At 43.5% G+C, this 17,710-nt stretch overlaps 1 protein-coding gene across 1 annotated transcript in view; it reads right to left on the bottom strand.

Moving 5' to 3' along the window:
* The window catches only part of LOC124555078 (kinesin-like protein KIF12), a 653,823-nt gene that overhangs the window by 580,205 nt on the left and 55,908 nt on the right, over window positions 1-17,710 (bottom strand). Inside the window, exons 2-3 of the mRNA XM_047128907.1 lie at window positions 8,828-8,939; window positions 8,697-8,773 (exon numbers count right to left, since the gene is read on the bottom strand). Of these exons, the coding sequence (XP_046984863.1) occupies window positions 8,697-8,773; window positions 8,828-8,939 (189 nt within the window). The remainder of the gene's footprint in view (window positions 1-8,696; window positions 8,774-8,827; window positions 8,940-17,710) is intronic.

Genomic DNA, 17,710 nt, shown 5'->3' with positions numbered 1-17,710 from the left:
AAACAGAAAAGATTGTAACAACTACAGAGGTATCTCTTTAATCAGCGTTGTGGATAAAATCTTCTCAGGTATTGTTGATAGGAAAGTGCGAGTATTAGTTGAGGACAAACCGGATGAAAATCAGTGTGGGTTGAGGCCTCTTAGAGGTTGTCAGGACCAGATCCTTAGCTTACGGCAAATAATGGAGAAGTGTTACGAGTGGAAAAGGGAATTGTATCTATGCTTTATAGATCTAGAAAAGGCATATGACCGGGTTCCTAGGAGGAAGTTATTGTCTGTTCTACAAGATTATAGAATAGGAGGCAAACTTTTGAAGGCAATTAAAGGTCTTTATATAGTTAGTCAGGCAGCAGTTAGAGTTGACAGTAAATTGAGTTCATGGCTCAGAGTACTTTCAGGGGTAAGACAAGGCTGCAACCAGTCTCCACTGTTGTTCATATTATTTATGGATCATATGTTGAAATCAATAGACTGGCTGGGTTGGATTAAGATATGTGAACACAAAATAAGCAGTCTCGCATATGCGGATGACTTAGTTGTGATAGCAGATTCGATTGAAAGTTTGCAAAGTAATATTTTAGAGTTAGATCAGAAATGTAAGGACTATGGTATGAAGATTAGCATCTCCAAAACGAAAGTAATGTCAGTGGGAAAGAGATATAAACGGATTGAGTGTCAAATAGGAGGAACAAAGTTAGAACAGGTGGACGGTTTCAAGTACTTAGGATGCATATTCTCACAGGATGGCAACATAGTGATAGAACTGGAAGCGAGGTGTAGCAAAGTTAATGCAGTGAGCACTCAGCTACGATCTACTCTCTTCTGAAAGAAGGAAGTCAGTACCAAGACTAAGTTATCTGTGCACCGTTCAATCTTTCGACCAACTTTGTTGTATGGTAGCGAAAGCTGGGTGGATTCAGGTTACCTTATCAATAAGGTTGAGGTTACGGATATGAAAGTAGCTAGGATGATTGCAGGTACTAGTAGATGGGAACAATGGCAGGAAGAAAAACTGGGAATGAACTCTATAGATGTAGCAGTCATGGCGAACAGGCTTAGATGGTGGGGTCATGTTACACGCATGGGAGAAGCAAGGTTACCCAAAAGACTCATGGGTTCAGCAGTAGAGGGTAGGAGGAGTCGGGGTAGACCAAGGAGAAGGTACCTGGATTCGGTTAAGAATGATTTTGAAGTAATAGGCTTAACATCAGAAGAGGCACTAATGTTAGCACTGAATAGGGGATCATGGAGGAATTTTATAAGGGGGACTATGCTCCAGACTGAACGCTGAAAGGCATAATCAATCTTAAATGATGAGGATGATGATGATTTTGCTGTGAAATCTTCTTTGTTGTCAAATTCGATGATTCTAGGGCAACGGGAAATATCCTATAGGTTTTGATGAGTGAATTTGCGAATATCAAAATCTGTGACGTAAATAGTCATATCCTTTTACTGGATTGTCTTGGAATCTTTAAATGTAAGATACCGTCAAGAGGCCATAGTCCTTAGTATGTGACTCAAATTTCATCTTGGTACGTATACCCGTTCCTGAGAACAGGTGACAGAAGATGTGTAAACACTCGGGAAGATACACGAACGGACAACAAAGTTATCTGATAAGGGTTCCATTTTTACAGAAAAATTGAACCCTTAAACGGTACGAAACCCTAAAAACAAAATAAAATTAGGAGACCAAAAACGGTGATCAAAGAAATATATCATCACCGACATCTTCTTCATTTTCCAGAGTTAGGCCTGTTCCCTCGTCATTCCAATTTTAGAGAAGATTGGAAGGTTTTAAAAAAACACCTGCTACAGAAGAATGCTGGAGATTATATCGGTGAATAAGTTGAGTTGTGAAAAGTAACTGAATATAATTGCAGAGAAAAAAAATATTATCCTTTGACTTTGCTTCTCTACAGCATAATATTCAGATCCCCTTGGAAATGGCCTGAATTGGGGGGGTTGTTTTGGGGAAGGAGACCAGACAGCGAGGTCATCGGTCTCATCGGATTAGGGAAGGATGGGGGAAGGAAGTCGGCCGTGCCCTTTCAAAGGAACCATCCCGGCATTTGCCTGGACCGATTTAGGGAAATCACGGAAAACCTAAATCAGGATGGCCGGACGCGGGATTGAACCGTCGTCCTCCCGAATGCGAGTCCAGTGTCTAACCACTGCGCCACCTCGCTCGGTAAATGGCCTGATGTAAAGGCCAAAACTAATCGTGAACTTAATAAAGTTCTTATTAGCGACCGGAGGGGCTTTTCATTAATTCATCAAAAAAACTTATGGTACAACATGAATACAAGAAGGGATCGGTTGGTGGCACATCTTGGGGCATCACGGAATCGACAGTACAGTAACAAAGTTGAAATGAATGTAAGATGCAGTAGAGATAGAGAGATGAACAGGCTTGCATAGGACAGACTAGCATAAAACGAGCTTCTTGTCCAGGTCTTGAATGCGCAAGGGATGTCGACCGACCGCCATCTTATCCCTTGCCTTACAGTGTCACATGGATGTGGAATGGAGGGGCAAGTGGCTGTTTCGTCGACTTTTCAGTCCGTGGAGCCGTCCCATCTCATTCAAGTAGCTCCACAATTGGAATAATTTCTTCCACCACTGAAAAATCCTTGGCAGTATGAGGAACGGAACCCTAGTCCTCGGTGTGGCACCCATCTACGCCTTCTATTCAGCAACGAAGGCGGACATAGAGAAGCGTAGAGAGCTGTATCAAACGAGTCTTCAGTCTGGAGACCACAACTGCATCCCCCTCAGTAGCCGAGTTCGATAACGCAGGACTGTGCCGTGCGAGATGGACTCGGAGGTAAGCAGGTTCGGATTCTGATGGTACGTGAACTTTCCAACTTTTCACTGCTAGTATTTGGCCGGCAAGGGGATGAGTGGTGGTTGCGTAAAGTCTTCGTGCCAATGTTGTTGATCAAATTCCAGACTTCTCCGTGGTGTCTCATATGAGATTGTTAACTGTGAACTGTCCTTTGCGCGAGGACGATAATCTCGGCGATACTGTTAGAGAGGAACCAGCTATATGCTAGCACTGGGTTTCACCGTCTCACTTCTTACAACACAAACACAACTCTCATGTACACTCCACAAATGTACTTACGATCTGACTGTCACATATACGCTAGGAAAGAAGCGGGGGAAAAGCACCCTTTCCACAAGGCAGCGGAACCCATCCAATGGAATATCTCGGCCAACAATTCCATTTGACATTTACATTTATAAGTACATTTTTATCACAACGACTTACTGCATGGCTTTTAGTGGTCATCGATGTTCTGATAATCGTTCTGTATTGTCTTTATGTCTATATAAATTTATTACTTCGTTTGTAGGTTCAATTCTCTTCTAATACCTTCATTTTTTTATTTCATATAATTTTCGACATCATTGACAACTCCTAGCTATCTAATGAATCGGTGTATTTTGTGGCTTTCGTCACGCATCGCCGATGTTAAGGAAATATTTTCATTTTGAGGTATTCATAAATATAAGTTATATTATTTTTGCAGTGAAAATGTAATGTTTTATTTAAATTACATAAATTATAGAAATGTTAACGGAATTTAGCCATTAATATAAATAGTTAGTAGCTTTCTGTGTAATTGCGTTCTACTTGTTCTTGAAGTTTTCTTTATTTTTTCTAGAACTATAATTTTTATTTTGGGTATTTATCATTTAATATGTGATTATAGAGTTTTTATCGAGTGCAAACTTTTTAATTTAAATGACTCCTTTTATTGTTATTGTTTTAATGTTCATTCTTTCAATACGTTTATTAATTTTTAGTCCAAATTTGATTACAATTTTACTAGTCGCTTACAGGTAGCCTTATGGATACGATGCAATTGTCGACAAAGTCATCGACTTCACTCTTGTGATGGGCCGCTTATATCGTTACCTTAATCGGAGATCACATGGCGTAGGCACGTAAGAAGATTGGTTGGTTGGTTTGGGGGAGGGGACCAAATAACGTGGTCATCGGTCCTCCGAGAAGGCAATCACTGTCCGGACAAGAGGATTTCTCAAGTGTTAATAGAAACTGATATACAGGGTGAAGAAAAAATGCCGCATTTTGTGGTCGGCACGCGATTCCTCATCCAGATTAAAGACAAAAGTTTATCTAATAAAATCAGATCGGATGCGTTTCGAAAACACATCTATGAAAGCTGGCAACACTGTCACATGTTGCAACGTATAGAAATGTAGAGAGGAACGTGTATCAGTTCGCACTACTATACCAGTTGTCGTAGCAGACTGCTAGTAATTCAAACTCACATTCACCCCGGAGCTATGGTTAGAATACTCATCAGGTTCATCTTTTAATTTTTTCGTTCGTGCGGTGGTTTAGAGAAGGAAGCGCAGTGCGGTCTTCTCCTGTGAAACAGCTTTGGAAAAAGGTGTTTAGTATTTCAGCTTTATGTGTGTCATCCTCTGGTTCAATGCCATCCCAGAGTGTCTGGATTGCTGTTTCGATCTACTTACTGATTTAACGTAAGACCAGAACTCCCTAGGATTTTCTGTGAAGTCGGTACATAGAATTTTACTTTCGAATTCACTGAACGCTTCACGCATAGCCCACCTTACGCTAACTTTGACATCGTTTAGTTTCTGTTTGTCTGAAAGGTTTTGGCTGCGTTTAAACTTGCAGTGAAGCTCTCTTTGCTTTCGCAGTAGTTTCCTAACGTTGTTGTTGAACCACGGTGGGTTTTTCCCGTCCCTCGTAGTTTTACTCGGTACGTACTTGTCTAAAACGTATTTTACGATTGCCTTGAACTTTTTCCATAAACACACAACATTGTCAGTGTCGGAACAGAAATTTTCGTTTTGATCTGTTAGGTAGTCTGAAATCCGCCTCCTATTACTCTTGCTAAACAGATAAACCTTCCTCCCTTTTTTAATAATCCTATTTACTTTCATATTCAGGGATGCTGTAACGGCCTTATGATCACTGATTCCCTGTTCTGCGCTTACAGAGTCGAAAAGCTCGGGTCTGTTTGTTATCAGTAGGTCCACGATGTTATCTCCACGAGTCGGTTCTCTGTTCAATTGCTCGAGGTAATTTTCGGATAGTGCACTCAGTATAATGTCACTCGATGCTCTGTCCCTACCACCCGTTCTAAACATCTGAGTGTCCCAGTCTACATCTGGTAAATTGAAATATCCACCTAAGACTATAACATGCTGAGGAAATTTATGTGAAATGTATTCCAGATTTTCTCTCAGTTGTTCTGCCCCTAATGCTGCTGAGTCGGGAGGTCGGTAAAAGGAGCCAATTATTAACCTAGCTCGGTTGTTGAGTATAACCGCCGCCCATAATAATTCACAGGAACTATCCACTTCTATTTCACTACAGGATAAACTGCTACTAACAGCGACAAACACGCCACCACCGGTTGCATGCCATCTATCCTTTCTAAACACCGTCTGTGCCTTTGTAAAAATTTCGGCAGAATTTATCTCTGGCTTCAGCCAGCTTTCCGTACCTACAACGATTTCAGCTTCGGTGCTTTCTATCAGCGCTTGAAGTTCCGGTACTTTACCAACGCAGCTTCGACAGTTTACAATTACAATACCGACTGCTGCTTGGTCCCCGCATGTCCTGACTTTGCCCAGCACCCTTTGAGGCTGTTGCCCTTTCTGTACTCGTCCGAGGCCATCTAACCTAAAAAACCGCCCAGTCCACACCACACAACCCCTGCTACCCGTGTAGCCGCCTGTTGGGTATAGTTGACTCCTGACCTATCCAGCTGAACCCGAAACCCCACCTCCCAATGGCGCAAGTCGAGGAATCTGCAGCCCACTCGGTCGCAGAACCGTCTCAGCCTCTAATTCAGACCCTCCACTCGGCTCTGTACCAAAGGTCCGCAGTCAGTCCTGTCGACGATGCTGCAGATGGTGAGCTCTGCTTTCATTCCGCTAGCGAGATTGGCAGTCTTCACCAAATCAGACAGCCGCCGGAAGCCTGAGAAGATTTCCTCCAATCCATAGCGACACACATCATTGGTGCCGACATTCACTGGAATGTTGGCTTGATTAGAGTCAGTCTGCATAGAGAACTTGAGAGAGGACAAGTTACTCTATCATCTATTTTTCGTATACAGAAAATTATTAAAAATTCTGTTACAACCTTATGCACTTTGAGCGATACTCTAGAAAGTTAACGGCCAGAGCAGACATTGATGGAGCGTGGTTGGGCGCTAAAGGCATGAGGTATTTTTATGGATGTTAGTTCATAGAAACGACATGTTAAAAGCAATTGGCGGTGAGCCCATCCCTCAATAAATCTTGCCGAACAGGCCCACAGCCGTACAGGGCAGAGAGAGCAGCCCCTATTTGAGACAGGTCTGCAGTAGGACAATGCCGCTATACCTTCATTGGTGTCAGCCGAAGGCTGGGCTGGGTGCATCGGACTGAAGGGACTTGTCTACACAGTGGAGTCGTAAACCAGGCATTGTGTGCAGACCAATGCATAATAAAAATTCACAAGTTTTCGTGTTCACCGACACTGCAAATAGGCCTGTGACTCACATCGGCCGCCTCGGTTGTATAAGAAATTTCAGTGTCTGGGAAATGTTTAGAGATAGAATCTTTATTACACCTCATGTTTAGAACTAACATGCTCCAAGGCACAGGCGATTTAGATAAAGATCTTTTAGATTCTATCTGTTTGCTCGTTGCCATGGGAAACGACACGACTTCGGAGAAAAATATCTTCTCCCACCGCGAAAATTTGAAAAAACCCGGAAATTGGCGGTTTCTTTTTTTCCAGAGACGCAGGTTTGTTAACTCTTGGGCTAGTTCGAAATGAGTTTGTGCTGTCGTGTAGGAGGGGAGATTTAGCGCCTCTAAAGCCCTGTGATTGGCTCAAGATGGGGTGAAGGGGGTATCGTTCCTCCATTTTGCGGTAAAACGGAATTTTTTTATCTGGAGCGGTGCAAAGTACTTGTGTTCTGGACTTCGGTCTGGAAGCGTCTTCAAAGCTCTGGCATGTGTGGTTGGTGCTTGGGACCTGTCCTGCGACTGACTTCACTTGCGAGTAGTTTGGACTGGGGAGCCTGTGGTGAAGTTCTTACTGTACCGACAGTGTGGCTTCAAATGTCTCGGACTACTCGTTTGCTGAGGACACACTTATTCGTTTTTGGTGTACCAGTCTTGACTTTCGGTATCCTTGTGCGCTCTGTCGTATAAATGAGCCAAATTGGTCCTTACTATGAGCAGCAAACGAGTGTGTCACACACTGAAATCTACCGTAATTTCAGGGCTCTGATAAAGAGTATATTGCGATGCGTCTGCCTCATCGCTAGACTGTGATATTTTGCATTTCTTTCATAGCTGCGATCTATTCGCAGGTGTCGCCTTACGCCTCGTCTCTGCCACACACATCTCGCCAGCAGAGGCGAGCAAACAGGGTAACGTATTGCTGCTCTGGCCTTGTCAGGGTGTACAGATCTCAATCACCACTTGCTCTCAGCTGCACATACATAAACTTCTGTAGACTATCAGTCCAAGTCTGCTCAGTGTCAGATCAGTTCCAATTGCGTTCTCCACATTTTTAGGGCAAAAGTATCTGACTCACTTCTGCCACTCAGGATCCTTGCCCATTGTTCTCTTAACCCAACTGTTAGTTGTTCACTGTATTCAATCAATAACTATAATTTATATCTGTTTTTCTTTTAAAAAATAAATGTTGTTAGTAAATTTTACTACATTCTCAATCATTTTATATAGTCAGCACCACGGGTTAACTTTCATTGTGGCGTCCCATACCAGGATAACTTTAAAACTGAAAGCGTTTTCTTCGCAAATTACAGTTCATTTACGCTGTGTAGGCGAGTTATTCTTCAAGAGTCCTGTTTTTTTTTTTCAAGAACTGTAATAAGTTTCTGAGGAGAAAGTTATTAATTCAGAGTTTCATTGCTACCATGAATTAGCAAATACTATGGTGATCATTATTGAGGCCACATATTCGTGTGCCCTCTCCCTAAGTCGATGATTTGTGCTTGACAAGCCTAGGTTTCTGTGTGCCAGTTGGCTGACAAACCACATCCTCCAAAGAATAGGAAGTGCCTGAAAGACATAAGAAGTCCGCCACACTCTGTATACACATAAAAAATACTGTTTAATGCGAATTATATTTAGATATTTAGTTCAAAAATAGTTGGCATCCATTGGTTCTGACTTAGGTGCTCGGCAGGTTTCCCTAGCTCACGCTGATCAAACTTGAGAGCCTGTTCGTGGGCTGCAGTTTGTCTACAGGCACAGGTGGGCAGTGGTCGTCAAACAGCTAATTTGACATCGTTTTGCAGCCGGACTATAGCGTATGCGATGGCACTGCACTCTGTAATTTTGCACACGGGCGGTATTTGCAAACACACAAGCACAGAACGGGCCGTATTGCGGGTAGCCTACACTCTCAGCGCCTGCCGGTGAGCGCAGCCGATGGGTCAGCGTTGAAACAGCTTGCCTTAATTGCAAGGCAAATGCCAGAACTGGGCATCCATCCCTACATATTTCAATCGAGATTGCGCTTCTTCCACTACCGACTGCCTGGTTTATGGCTCAGAAGTCCGATACTCTATCTTCAACGGAAGATAATGAAAAATGTAAAAGAAATTGCTTCGTGCACGAATGGAGGCAGAGAGCTGACAGCAGAGAGCGGTACTCACTCGGCGCCCCTGGAGCCGGGCAGCGAGCCGCCGGTGCTGTTGCCGGGAGAGCTGCCCCTGGAGGCGGGGCCCTGCCCCTGCCCCTGCCGCCGCGACCCTCTGCTGTCGCCGCCCCCGCCGCCTCCACCGGCCCTCTTGGAGCGGCCGGGGCTAGTGCCGCGTTGACCCTGGCCGGCCATCTCGCCGTCTGCAGCATTCAGCGATCCTGTGGGCACACCGATGGTGTCGTTGCATTCAGGGGGCCTGTATACAGGGTGAAGCAAAATAGCCTAGTAATGGCACAGCACGTAGGGGGTGTCGAGTCGAGCAAATGTTTCCAGATAACTGCAGGTCGGAAATGCAACGGTATGGAGCTACGACCATAAACTTGTACACAACATGTGACGAGTACGTAGTGAGCGAACGTGCTTGGGTGCGCCTATCGGCAGAGCCAAAGTTGAGGCCCATCCGTTCTCCCTAGCCCCGTCACCCGCTTACCCCTGTAAAACTAACATTTGGCAATTTCTTACACAGATCTTTCAAACTATAATTATATAGATAGGGTGAATGAAAATAAGCCCTTATTGAAAAATATTTCTGTCATAACTTGTCACACACAACAGTTTCTCATTGCAGTGTCTGCCGTGTCTGAAGGAATATGCACTGCAGCGACTACAGCTGTTATGAAATACATGTATGCACTGCATTATCATATTTATCCGCTGATGCTGGGCAAGTGACTTTCAAATAAGATGTCTCCCCTGTATGGGAATATATACGAGTGTCACTCCAAAAGAAATGCACACTATTTTTTTTTTAATCCATAATTTATTCTACATGTTTGAAAGTTTTACAGTGTGTATATACATCCTTTAGGAACAATGATTTCATTTCTCCACATAATTTCTATCCCTCTCAACTGCCTTACGCCATCTTGGAACCAACGCCTGCATACCCGCACGGTAAAATTCTGGACCAACCTTTTGGAGTCACTGTTTGACAGCGTGCACAATGGGGTCATCATCTTCAAACCTTGTTCCACGAAGAGAGTCTTTCAGTTTCCCAAAGAGATGATAGTCACATGGAGCCAGGTCAGGACTGTAAGGCGGGTGTTTCAGTGTTGTCCATCCGAGTTTTGTGATCGCTTCCATGGTTTTTTGACTGACATGTGGTCGTGCATTGTCGTGCAACAGCAAAACATCCTGCTTTTGCCGATGTGGTTGAACACGGCTCAGTCGAGCTTGAAGTTCCTTCAGTGTCGTCACATATGCAGCAGAATTTATGGTGGTTCCCCTTGGCATGATGTCCACAAGCAAGAGTCCTTTGGAATCGAAAAACACCGTAGCCATAACTTTTCCAGCAGAAGGTGTGGTTTTGAATTTTTCCTTGGGTGAATGTGCATGATGTCACTCCATGGAGTGCCTCTTCGTCTCTGGTGAAAAATGATGGAGCCATGTTTCATCACCTGTCACAATTCTTCCAAGAAATTCATCTCTAGCATTCTCTTACTGTTCCTAAAGCTCGCTGCGTACCGTTTTTCTTGTTTCTTTGTGGGCCACTGTCAACATCCTGGGAACCCACCTGGCACAAACCTTTTTTAACGCCAACACTATCAGTATTCTGCAAACACTTCCTTCCCCTATCCCAACGTAGCCTGACAATTCGTTCACTGTGATGCGTCTGTCAGCAGTCACCAATTCGTTAACTCTCTACACATTGTCTGGAGTGTGTGCAGTACGAGGCCTGCCGCTGCGACGACAATCCTCAATCTTGCCGTGCCCGCTTTCATCACGTAACCTGCTTGCCCACCGACTAACTGTACTGCGGTCGACAGCAGCATCTCCATACACCTTTTTTAACCTCTTTTGAATGTTTCCCACTGTCTCGTTTTCACAGCACAGGAATTCTATGACAGCACGTTGCTTCTGACGAACGTCAAGTGTAGGAGCCACCTTGAAGACATGCTGTGACGGCGCCACTCACGGGAACAGGTTGAACTAAGTTTGAAAACAAGCGGGAAGGAAGTATCTACACACTGTAAAACTTTCGCACATGCAGATTGAAAACTGTATTTTTACAAAAATAGTGTGCATTTCTTTTGGAGTGACCCTCGTATAATGCGTGTACGAGTACAGGCAGGAACTATGACATATGAAAGCCGGCGTCTGGCCTTGAAACATGCTCGGATAGCCGATGTAATTAAGCCGAGCGCTCGCCACAAGCGGGAAATCCGAGTTCGAGTCTAGCGCAAATTCTCAACTTCGTCATTCCATTATACAGCTGAATGGAGACCATATTTGCAAGTGCGAATACAATTGATGTATCTCTTATTTCCGTTGTGCATTAAAATTGATAGGGTGTTCAACTACTGAAAACTGGCGGTTGTCAAGGAGATTGCGGAGCTACGTTCTTGTAAGTTATTAGGACGTTATGCACGGAAGAAGCTCAAGTTTCAGAGCAAAAATACTGGCTGGTGGAGCGGCTAGTAAACTACAGCATATACGCGCCGCCTTTTCTACTTCGTACCTCCACCGCCGCATCTCGCTTAAGACATCAATCGGCAGGAAACGTAAAAAATCGGCAGCCTTAGAACAAATAGCACACATGCTTCGGCATCTGCACATCGACCTTAGAAAACCTAAAATACCGTAGCGAAGTAGCAGCAAGAAATGCACTGTCGCACATGAGTGGGCTGTATAGGTGGCAGTCGTGTGAATCAAGTGCACTTTTGCCACTTAAAACATGGTGGGCGAAATGACACTGGAGAAATGACAATTTGACCACCGTGTGCGTTTACAGCCACGGGCCCAGGGCAGCAGGCAGGAAAAGCGGAGAGACAGATGAACTAACATAGCTCTCCTGGGTAATTCTTGAGCCACCTTTCTATCTTCAATTGTTTTCCGGTCGGTTCCGCACATTTCTTCGCGACGTCCTTGGCGGAGACCTATCTCGTCATGCCCTCGGAACGACCCTGCCTGTCAGTGCAGTTTTGTCCGCTTAAACTGCTGTTGTGTTAGGCTGTGGCTGTTGTGCTTCGCTGAACAGTTAGAGGCACCAATTTCAGTTACTTGCTGTAAAAACCTAATTCGAGGAATTAAAGTGTTCAAAATTTAATTTCGTTTCGCTTTGTCACCGTTTTCTTAGTTCACTCTTTCTGCTCCGATACTCTTGGTAGAATAAACGTTAATGCGTGATATGTGTGCATTTCCAAAAATTAAAACTGCAACCATGCATTGAGGTGACAGAAGTCATTGGCTAGCGATATGTACATTTACAAATGGCGGTACTGAAAGTTGGAAGTTAATTTTTTATTTCTTTTTTGAAAATTGGCCAATGATTCTGCTGTGGTATGTATATACAGAGTCTGAGATATTGTTACCACGAGTAATAGCGAGTGAACAATTGTTGAGAGGAGTCGGAAGTGGGCGGAGGCAGCCTACTGCGGGGAGAAGTTGCGCGACATGAGAGGTCGCAGCCTGCCGTGATTGTGCTAGTAGCACCGGAGGAGACTTTGGTATTAATTGGGGACTTTTGGTATAATGCCTTCTTGTTGCACGTAGTTGTTGCTTGCTTGCTTGCGCACTCGAGGGATTTTGTCAGATTTGTGTATGTATATATTGAGAGAGAAATTCGTATCTTTGTCGTGGCCAGAGACGTGTTTATTGAGTATAGACAGTGGAATAATTGAGGTCAGTGTAAAGCTGGTCATTTTTTAAATAATGTTTTGCGAATGTACTACATTAATATTTATTGGTTTCTTTCATTTTTACACCTTTTAAGACTGGTTGACCAAACCCTTCCCGATTCAATTTCTATGTGAAAGAATTATATGGCAGTAGCTATTGCAATTATTATGACCGTGCATTGCACTCTGCAAGGTTTGCATTATTACTTTTTGAAATATTTCCAGCATGTTGCTGATCACGCAGTTCTAACGGCAAGACGAGGTAAGTTGTCCGTTGCGTACAGGAGGATTGCAGAACAGTTGTTAGGAGCTAGAGAAGTTTTAAAATTCGCAGTCACATACTTAAGAATTCATTTCTTTATGATTTCTAGCAAGAGTAATTAATTTGCGTTTCCTTTGTTGTCAATCAGAATTTATTATTGTCAGAGTGTAACGTCACATATCTGCGTACGTCTTTCGGCAGAACAAACATGAATTACAAATATACACGATTTTAAAAAATAATATCAGTTTCAGTATTAAAATGTACACAGGGTATAAAAGGGCAGGGCATTGGCGGAGCTGTCATTTCTACTAAGATGATTCACGTGAAATGGTTTCCGAAGTGGTTATGGCCGCACGACGGGCTTTAACAGGTTTTGAATGTGGAATGGTAGTGGGAGCTAGACGCATGGGACATTCCATTTCGAAAATCGTTAGGGGACTCAATATTCAGAGATCCACAGTGACAAGAGTGTGTCGAGAATACCAAAATTTAGGCATTACCTCTCACCGCGTACAACGCAGGGGCCGATAGTCTTCACTTAATGACCGAGGGCAGCGGCGTTTGCGTAGAGTTTTCAGTGTTAAAAGACAAGCAACACTGCGTGAAATAACCGCAGAAATCAACGTGGAGCGCATGGCGGACATATCCGTTTGGACAGTGCGGCAACGTTTGGTGCTAATGGGCTATAGCAGCAGACGACGTTGCCTGCAGCGCTTCTCCTGGGCTCGTAGTCGCATCGGTTGGGTCCTAGACGACTGGAAAACGTGGCCTGGTCAGATGAGCCACTACTTCAGTTGGTAAGAGCTGATTGACGGTTGGTTCGAGTGGAGCGCAGGCTCCACGAAGCCATTGGCCCAAGTTGTCGACAAGACACTTTGCAAGCTGGTGGTGGCTCCATAGCGGTGTGAGCTGTGTTTACATGGACTGGTCTGGGTCCTCTGATCCAAATGAACCTGTCATTGACTGGAAATCATTATGTTCAGCTATTTGGAGACAATCTACAGGCAGTAATGGACTTCATGTTCCCAAACCGATGTCGTGTCAATGGGCTACAATTGTTCGCGATTGGTCTGAAGAACATTCTGGACAATTCGAGCGAATGATTTGGATACCCAGATCGCCCGACATAAATCCCATCGAACATTTGTGGGACATTATAGACACATCAGTTCGTGCACAACATGCTGCACGGCCAGTACTTTTGCAATTATCGACAGCTATAGAGGCAGCATGGCTCAGTATTTCTGCAGGGGACTTTCAACGACTTGTTGAATCCATTCCAAGTCGAGCTGCAGGATTACGCTGGGCAAAATGAGATCCGACATGATATTAGGAGGTATCCCATGACTTTTGCCACATCAGTGTATAGTGTGAAGTGTCAAACTTTACTGCCTCGATGTTTCTAGAGTGCAGTTTACTATATTAACAAACTAACTGGTGTCCTTTTATCGTTGTTGATTTCATATTAAGCTTTACCCCGTAAATATCACAGAAAATTCGTGTCTAACATGACCAGCTATGGATAGCAATTCATAGTTTGCCTAGCTTCTTCTGTTCAACTGGAATCATTATCTTCAGCTAATTTCATGAGTATCTGCGATCTTTAACGTAAGAGGTATTAGCTGGAAGAAATTAGTTCAAATACACACTCTTCCGTACACTAGCCACATACTGGCCGTCGTTGAATGGTCGTACATTCACACTGGTACGTTTCTGACCTATAATCAGCTGGAAAATTCCTCTCTTTTCGACGTCTCCTACCCTACTCTGACTTATTGGGCTGCCAGACCGTTTTTCTCCACGTCGTGGCCGAACTTTCAGCGATAGCCATACTTTTACCAGAATGAACACGGAACCTAGAATAACGTCACGTCGCAATGGGATGCAGTTACCTACTGAACACAAGGAAAGCTGTATTTGATAAGCGAAAGCAAAGCACTTCTCATACATTATTTCATAACAGATTGGACAAATGGCGTTCCCGTATGGCTATATATCAAATACGGAGTAAATAGAACAGTTCGTTGTTGCTCAGAACATATTTTCAGGAAACATCAAGAATAGTGAAAGAAAAGCTATGAGTTAAGATTTTCTATATGTACACACAATAACGAGAACCGACCGCACTAGTAAGTTCGTCCGTAATAAACCGTTGTTTCTTTTCGATTCATCCGGTGTGTGCAGGAAATACAAAAAAAAAAAAGTATGAAATATGCGCAGTCGGGGGACTCAGTAAAACACACATCGGGGCTTAACGCCTAGGTGGATAGGGATTGAGCTTTATATTTAACGTCTCATTGGCAACAGTGTCGTCAAAGACAGAGTACAAACTCTTATGGACAAACATGAGACGGGAAAAGGGCCGCGTCCTGGATCAAAGTTCTACCCTGAACTCCTTTTGGAGATTTTAACCTTGAGTTGATGAAACAGCATCACCGAAAACGTAAATCAGGATAACTGCACAAAGATGTTTAGTCCGCATCTCCAGAATAAAATTCCATTGTTAAGAATTGGACCACATTGCTCGGATTAATTGATGACGAACTGCGTAAAAGCTATTTGATGCATCCCGCCAGTAACTCCCCTCCTGTGCCAACCTCTTCATCTCAGAGTAGCACTTGCAACCTACGTCATCAATTATTTGCTCTATGTATTCCAATCTCTGTTTGTCTCTACAGTTTTTTGTCCTCTGCAGTTCCCTCTAGTGCCATGGAAGTCATTCCCTCATGTCTTAACAGATGTCCTATCATTCTGTCCTTTCTCCTTCTCAGTGTTTTCCACGTTTTCCTTTCCTCTCTGATTCTGCACAGAGCATCCTCATCCCTTACCTTACCACTCCACATAGTTTTCAACATTGTCAGTGTCACCACATCTGTATTGCTTCCATTCTCTTATTTTCCGATTTCCCACAGTCCATGTTTCACCACTATGCAACGCTGTGTCCAAATGTACATTCTCAAAAATTTCTTTTCAAATTAGGGACTGTGTTTCATCCTAGTAGACTTCTCTTGGTCACGAATACCCTATTCGCCAGTGCTAGTCTGCTTTTGATGTCCTCCTTGCTCTGTCCGACATTTGTTATTTTACTGCCTAGGTTAGAGAATTCCTTAACTACTTCGCACCATCAGCCCAGATGTTAAGTTTCTCGTTGTTCTCATTTCTGCTGTTTCTTATCACTTTCGTCTTTCTTCGATTTACTCTTAATCCATATTCTGCACTCATTAGACTGTTCATTCCATTCAATAGATCACATAATTCTTCTTCACTTTCACTCAGGATAGCAATGTCATTAACGAATCGTATCACTGATATTCTTTCACTTTCAATTTTAAATCCACTCCTGAACTTTCATTTTATTTCGATCATTGCTTATTCGATGTACAGATTGAACAGTAGGGCCGAAAAACTACATCCCTGTCTTACACCATTTTAAACCGAGCTTCTAGGCACTTCAGTCTGGAACCGTGAGACCGCTACGGTCGCAGGTTCGAATCCTGCCTCGGGCATGGATGTGTGTGATGTCCTTAGGTTAGTTAGGTTTAAGTAGTTCTAAGTTCTAGGGGACTGATGACCTCAGAAGTTAAGTTCCATAGTGCTCAGAGCCATTTGAACCATTTCTTTAAACCGAGTTCTTCGTTCTTGGTCATCCATTGTTATTATTCCCTCCTGGCTGTTGTACACATTGTAGATTACCAGTCTCTCCCTATAGCTTACCCCTATTTTTATCAGAATTTTAAATCATCGAATGCTATTTCCAGGTCGAAAAATCCTATGGACAATCTTGATTTTTTTATCTAACTTCCATCACCAACCGAAAAGTCAGAATTGTCTCTCTGGAGCCTTTAGCTCTCCTAAAGCCAACCTGATCGTCACCTAAGACATCCTCAATTTTATTTTCCATTATTCTGTATAGTTTTCCTCTCAGCAACTTGGATGCATAAGCTGTTAAGCTAATTGTGCGATAATTCTCGCACTTGTCAGCTCTTGCAGTCTTCGGAATTTTGTGGATGAAATTTTTCCGAAAATCAGATGGTATGTCGCCTCACTGATTCATTCTACAAACTGACGTGAATAGTCGTTTTGTTGCCCCCAATGATTTTAGGAATTCTGATGGAATGCTATCCATCCCCTGTGTCTTATTTGATCTTAAGTCCTCCAAAGCTCTCTTCAATTCCGATCGCATATGGGATTGGTTCCCAAATATGTGAGTGGCTCGAAGACTTCTTAAGTAATAGAACCCAGTACGTTGTTCTCGATAGTGAGTGTTTAGCGGAGGTGAGGGTATCAAGTGGAGTGCCCCAGGGAAGTGTGGTAGGTCCGCTGTTGTTTTCTATCTACATAAATGATCTTTTGGATAGAGTGGATAGCAATGTGCGGCTGTTTGCTGATGATGCTGCGGTGTACGGGAAGGTGGCGTCGTCGAGTGACTGTAGGAGGATACAAGATGACTTGGACAGGATTTTTGATTGGTGTTAAGAATGGCAGCTAACTCTAAATATAGATAAATGTAAATTAATGCAGATGAATGGGAAAAAGAATCCTGTAATGTTTGAATACTCCATTAGTAGTGTAGCGCTTGACACAGTCACGTCGATTAAATATTTGGGCGTAACATTGCAGAGCGATATGAAGTGGGACAAGCGTGTAATGGCAGTTGTGGGGAAGGGGGATAGTCGTCTTCGGTTCATTGGTAGAATTTTTGGAAGATGTGCGTCTTCATCTACATCTACATCTACATCCATACTCCGCAAGCCACCTGACGGTGTGTGGCGGAGGGTACCTTGAGTACCTCTATCGGTTCTCCCTTCTATTCCAGTCTCGTACTGTTCGTGGAAAGAGGGATTGTCGGTATGCCTCTGTTTGGGCTCTAATCTCTCTGATTTTATCCTCATGGTCTCTTCGCGAGATATACGTAGGAGGGAGTAATATACTGCTTGACTCTTCGGTGAAGGTATGTTCTCGAAACTTTGACAGAAGCCCGTACCGAGCTACTGAGCGTCTCTCCTGCAGAGTCTTCCACTGGAGTTTATCTATCATCTCCGTAACGCTTTCGCGATTACGAAATGATCCTGTAACGAAGCGCGC

Source organism: Schistocerca americana, chromosome 1, assembly GCF_021461395.2.
Source record: "Schistocerca americana isolate TAMUIC-IGC-003095 chromosome 1, iqSchAmer2.1, whole genome shotgun sequence".
NCBI classification, from domain to species: domain Eukaryota; kingdom Metazoa; phylum Arthropoda; class Insecta; order Orthoptera; family Acrididae; genus Schistocerca; species Schistocerca americana.
The sequence above is the reverse complement of the archived record's forward strand: the minus strand, read 5'-3'. Positions and strand labels throughout refer to the sequence as shown.